The sequence below is a fragment of the Hippichthys cyanospilos genome, chromosome 16, assembly GCF_059441005.1.
Source record: "Hippichthys cyanospilos isolate Australia breed blue-spotted pipefish chromosome 16, RoL_Hcya_1.0, whole genome shotgun sequence".
Lineage (NCBI taxonomy): Eukaryota > Metazoa > Chordata > Actinopteri > Syngnathiformes > Syngnathidae > Hippichthys > Hippichthys cyanospilos.
The window spans coordinates 13,397,126-13,403,125 of record NC_142384.1 but is presented as its reverse complement, the minus strand read 5'-3'; the positions used below and the strand labels follow the sequence as shown (position 1 = coordinate 13,403,125).

Below are 6,000 nucleotides of genomic sequence, written 5' to 3'. Positions count from 1 at the left end.
ATTCCAATGCAAGGGATAAAAAGTGATGAGAGGATAAAACAAAATCATATATATATATATATATATATATATATATATATATATATATATATATATATATATATATATATATATATTGTATATATGATTTTTTCCATTCTTGTTCCCTGTAAACTAATTCTTCAGTATCAAGTCACAAATACAAAACAACGTCATGCTGCTGTCATGCATTTGGAATTGTGACAGGACAGCAAATCTTGTGAATGGTGAAGTTTTATTCTAGTCGCTCTACATAAAGAGAGAGATAGCAAGAGAGAGAGAAAGATAAAGAGAAACAGTGCACAGAAGAGCTCCTGTGAAATTCACACAAAAAATATTGTTTTTACTCTTTATCATGTATAATTCTCCATGATGATGTATTCCAGTATGAATTTACAAGTGATGTTTACAGGTGTCATTTTCTAAGTATATTCAAAATAGCTCCTTAAAAGTCTTTTGAGTTTACCCAAATTAACAATTTAAAAAAGCTTTTCTTACAGCAAACCATAACGAAAGAGGTCTCGTATCTTTGGAGGGAGAGCAGACTCAAAGGTCGAGGGTTGCTATTCTTTTTTTTTTTTTTTTTTTTCTCTTCACAGTTGAAGTCCTGACTGTACATGAAGGAGTGGGAAGAGAGAAGGAGAGCTGGTGATACATTTTCAAACTCTCACCTGCCACGGAGGAGGAGCAAGGACGTCCCATCATGCCAAATTAAGCCATGACCTCTGACCTAGAATCCCATTGGACAAAAGAAGGCCTGATAATGACACTTCACACCAATGAGTGAGTCGGAACACACCTTCTTCCTCTCCCAAAACAGCAGCAGCGTCTTCATAATACTAAACAGAGAGATCTATTTTTTTCCCCCCAATCTCAAATCTCTCAAATATGTATATACTCACACCTGGTTACAAAGCATTAGTGATCATAACAATCATGAAAAAAAAAAAAAGAAACAAAACCGAAACGTAAAACATTGTTACATCTGGGGTTGCATGCCATCACCTCATTATTTATCATTAAATGTAATTAAAATACATTTTTTTTTGCCATTAAAAGAGCAAGGTTGTCATCACAAGGGTGTGTTTGGGTGCCTGTGAGTTCCAACAGAAAACAGCATCGTTTTACCATGACACGTCTGCAAAAGTAGAAAGAATCAAACAAATTGCCATGAGTCCATAAGAAAATGCAAGGGTGCAGTTTGATATATATATTATATATATATATATTTTACATGTGAACATTGTTCACTCATCAGCTCACACAAGCAGCATGTGGAGATATATATATATGTTAATAATAAATATGCAGATAAGATGCAAAAAAAAAAAATACAACATATTGCTCATCAGTCAGTGTTTTAAGCTGAAGCAATGGAAGGACCTATTCCAAGAGTAAGAAAGGGTGATATGATATGGTCATTGAGCTTCAACTGAAATGCAGTCAAATGCCGTCATGAAAAGTAAAAAAAAAAGCATTTCTAAAAAAAAAAAAAAAAGGGCGTCTCAATTTTGGGATATTTAAGTAACATCTTTCAGCCCGTTAGATTGCACGTTTTGGCCAAGTCGTGAGCACAAGCCTCCTTACTCTCCTTAACTGGAAGACCTCAACACATCAAAAGGAGAAAAGGTTTGGTTGTGTTTACTGCCACTATGAACATTTTTTTTAAATACATTTTGGTTCGTTTTATACAAAATAATCAGTGTCTTAATGTGTTGCTGTGGTTGACCCTCCCTTAAATTGTTGATCATCATCCTGAGGTATTTCATGTGATACAATTTGTGTGAATCCAATCAACCAAATCAATAAATTAGATCATCTGTATTTGTGTGTACTTTTTCAACAGAACAAATTTCAGTCAAAATGCAAAACGTACAGTCGTTTGTACAGGGTCTGTGTGTGTAAAAAACAAAGAAATCCCCCCCAAAACGATAGTTTTAGTCTTGCCCAAGGGCCGCTCTGCACACACGACGTCCAGGACACCATCTTGCCCGCCTCCCATCACATATATCCGTATTAACATATGAACATAAAAATAAATAAAGAACCCTGTCTGACAATGAAAATGAACTGATGCCCAACTACTGTACACAACACTACACTACTGAATGGTTAGATAGCGTGCGCGAAATAAAGCCGCCAAATTAAGAGAAAGCATTCTAAACCCTAATAATGTGACTAAGCGAGGTAAGGGGAGGAGTCACCTTTTTTCTAAAAATAACAGGTACCCTGTATGTCATCTGCAAGGAGGTCATCGAATAAATCCTTTTTTATCCAGTCCACATTTCCAATAGATTTGAACCTTTTCTTCCTTGTTCTCCGCCTATTTGCTGTTCATTTAGCATTCTTGCTCGATTGCAGCAGCAGCGGCGGCGGCCTCTAAACTCGATTTACTAAGGTCAAGGTTTCGATTGTACAAACGTCCATTCACCACTCTGGCGAGAAAGGGGCCCCTTTGTTAGAAACATAGACAATAAATACTCATCTAAAATCTGGGGGGATGGCCCATGCAAAATGAACCTAATGCTTGGTGATTCTGAGAAAGCAACGATTCTAGGAAAGAGATTTGAAACTAATGGTTACTGCGCTAACGATTAAGCAAACACTCAAAGCCTACAGTTGGCTTCCAGTGCCAGAATCTCTAAATCTCATGAATTCATAGAATAAAAACAGCAGTATTTTGCTTCAGTTTTTCCTGCTTGTCTACCGTGGTAGTCTTTTTTTAATCAGTCTGTAAACATTATTCATCGGTAGCACCTACACTACTCCAGTCACAGTCCCCAAGCTTGGTCTGAAGAACCGCTTGAAAATGGTAGCATCTCCTCTCTGTGCCATTTAGCCCATCCGTGTCCATTCGATCTCACTCTTGTTGTGCTCTGCCAGGGATCGCAATAGCCCCATTTGTTAGTATAACAAGCAGCAGACTGTTGGACTGGCTTAATGTGGCATCCAGCCCACCTGAGATGGCCCTATTTCTGGTCGGCACATCTAATGTGCCCAATATAGTCTCCCTGTAAAGAACCCTACACCAGCAAACTGAAGAAACCTGGATCAGGACGATGGTTTGCAAAACAAATCCTAATCGGTTTTAGCCTTGCCGCACATGACTTCTCCTCCATGACGTTTCTCCGATCGTTCCGTCACGACGTATCATCACTTTCCTGTAAAGAACCGAGCAAAACTTGATAGCGCTAAGAACTATTTCTCCCAAGTATGGCACGTCCCAAAATGGCAAACTCTCCGAAGCAGCCAAGTCATTAGCACATGGTAGAGAAGGAAGCGAAATTATGATATCACCCGCTAAGACAAGAAGCTGTACATTTACACCCAGATGGGTGAAGGTTCCTTCAAAATACGATGTCAAGAGATGAAACGCGCGGCTATGACACCCCTTGGTGAATAACAAATTATAATACAAACCGAGGGAGATGAAAATGTTTCTGACTAAACGTCGGACTCCAGACTAGGGATCTTTTTATACACCCGTCTATTGCTGAATTGAGCTGAGTTAAGGACGCCACGTGAGGCTGGGTACGCACAAGTCTTATTGGCAGAGTAAGGCATTACATGCTCCTTTTTGTACATGTCGTTAGCTATCCGCCCATCCCGTGAGCAGAATGAGGTGGTGGATTTAACGGAAGAACGGAGATTGTTCGCATCGTTGCGTGTTTTGATGGGTGCCGCTCCCAGAATGGCCGCCGGCGAAGCCACCGCCAGCTGCTTGTAAATATCGGAGGAGCTGCGCCCGTGGATCAGTCTGCTGCTGGTGTCGTCCCTCAGCGAGTGGCTGAGGAAAGGGTTTTCCGAGCCATGGGCCGGGTACAGGGACTTGCTCCTTTTGCTCTCCTCCAGGTTGTGATTAAACATCATGGATTTGGACCCGGTGCCAAATAGTCTGCCGGAGTAGGGACGCATGCTGAAGAGGTTTGCGTAGTGCGAGTCAGAAGCGGAGTCCAGAAAACGATCTTTCTCCTTGAGGCTGACGCTGCGCGCCGGTCGGCCCAGCTCGGAATCCTTGGGCTTTTCTAGCAATATGTTGTCAAAGGAGTGCTGACGATTAAGCCTCAAGCGGTTTCTCTTCTGGACGTGCGGCCCATCTGTTTGCGGCCAATACAGGCCAAACATTTCATCAGGTTGCTGCTGCTGCTGTTGCTGTTGGTGGTGCATGGTGGGGCTAACCAAGGGGTCTGCCAGGAGCTGGTCCTCGCTAATGTCATACAGGTTGGCTGTGTGCAGACAGGCTTCGCATCGATTGTACGGCGAGCGGGTAGAAGAAGCTGAGGCCGTTCCTGTGGGGGTGTAAGTCCCTCCTGGGGGGTAGCCAGCGGTAACCTTGGATAAACAGGAACGGCAGTGAGTCTGTTTGTAGCGATCGATGGATTCGTGCGGGGAAAGATTTTTGTCTTTCATGCTGTAGTGTTTCGCATAGGTCGGGTCGGGCAGAAGGTCGGAATCTGTGTGATGCAGCGGGGATGAGTTCAGATGGATGATAGGCTGCTCACATTTTCTGTAATTATCACTGTGGTCCGAGTATATTTCCGGGTATTCCAAATCGTCGGCGGCGAGGCCGCGACTCTCTCTGTAGTGTATGGGGTCGGAGTGCAAGCTCATCTCTCGGTCCGAGTCGATGGTGTAGATTTTCTCCCCGCCGCCTCTCCCAAGTTGGTTGCTTCCGCCGCTGACCTGCTTAGATTTTAGATAAGATAGCTCCACCTCGCTACAGTCTCTCGGGTATTTGGAAGCCGCGGGTCTTTTTTTTAAGTTGTCCTTGGATTTCAGGTGCTTGTTGTTTTCTGGATCCTTGTAGGAAGCCGCCCTGCTGGAGCAGTCGGAGATGTCGGAGTGGGCCGCATCCTCGGGGAGGTAGCGCTGCGTCTTCATTGACATTCGAGGGTCCGGCATTAGCATGTCGGGCATGGGCGAGGGTCCCGGTGGCGCCGAGCGGAGCGTGTCAACAGACTTCTTCCATAGAGTCCGTGGTGGTTTGGCGTTGGTCTGGACCGTGTCGGCGCTAACTGCCACCTCGACTGAGTTGGGATTGGCATCGTTCAAAGTGAGAGGATGTTGGCCTCCCTGGAAGATGTAGTTGTTCAGATGGTCTTTGTGGCGGGTAGCAAGATACGATTGCAAGTCACCCGTGTCCCCGTACATGACGTCTTTGGGCGCGTAGCTTCGGTTGTCGGCGTAAATGAAGTTGCCCTTTTCCGCCATCATGTCCATGATCATGGGCCCGGCTGAGTGCATGAACTCACGTTTGGGCGAGTTCATGTGAGAGCCGGCCAAGTTCGACATGTTGGTCATGTGCTTGGCTGACTTGATGAGCTTAAGCATCTTATCTTGCGGACTGAAGTCCAGATCGGTCTTTTTCTTCATGTCGATGTGAACTCCGTGGATGCAACTCCAGATACCCTGCATGGCAACAGATGGATGAATATGTGGCATGGGTACAGTTAAAAGTGATTCATGATTTGAACGGAAAAAAAAACATACAGACAATGTGAGGAGAGATGGGAAGAAATATTTGTACCCATTATTTTTATTTATCATCTTGAGCTCAACATGCTGTACAGTTCATTCAATTGGCGGTGACTCAGCAAGTCACTGTGTATTGAACCTGTGCAACCTCAAACACATTCATCTTACTTCGAAAAATGTTTTCATCATTCAGAGAAAATCTCTTAAATACCGAAAAAAAAGTCTTAAATACTGAAAGAAATGAATTCTCTTTCATTGAGGCTGAATATGAATTGAGTCATTCTTTATGAAAAAAAAAATCCAGCCGATGATTATTTCCTGGCAAAGATTTATACAAAATGATCTCATGCCTGAGAACCTTGGCAAGTAAAACATTCTGAAAAATTGAGCTAGAAAAACGATATTTTGCATCCAAAATGCAAACAGTAATTGAGGGCGAGAGGTAAAGCTGTTTGTCAAAACTACGTATGGCTGCAAATCCATAACTCCCCCGCCTCAGAGTATTCT

At 43.2% G+C, this 6,000-nt stretch overlaps 1 protein-coding gene across 2 annotated transcripts in view; it reads right to left on the bottom strand.

The window, feature by feature from the left end:
- Window positions 1-234: 234 nt before the first annotated feature.
- grin2aa (glutamate receptor, ionotropic, N-methyl D-aspartate 2A, a) overlaps window positions 235-6,000 on the bottom strand; it is a 114,121-nt gene continuing 108,355 nt past the window's right edge. For both annotated transcript variants that reach the window (XM_088436604.1, XM_088436603.1), the window contains exon 15: window positions 235-5,427. In XM_088436604.1, coding sequence (XP_088292730.1) covers window positions 3,463-5,427 — 1,965 coding nt within the window. In that variant the 3' untranslated portion in view covers window positions 235-3,462. The remainder of the gene's footprint in view (window positions 5,428-6,000) is intronic.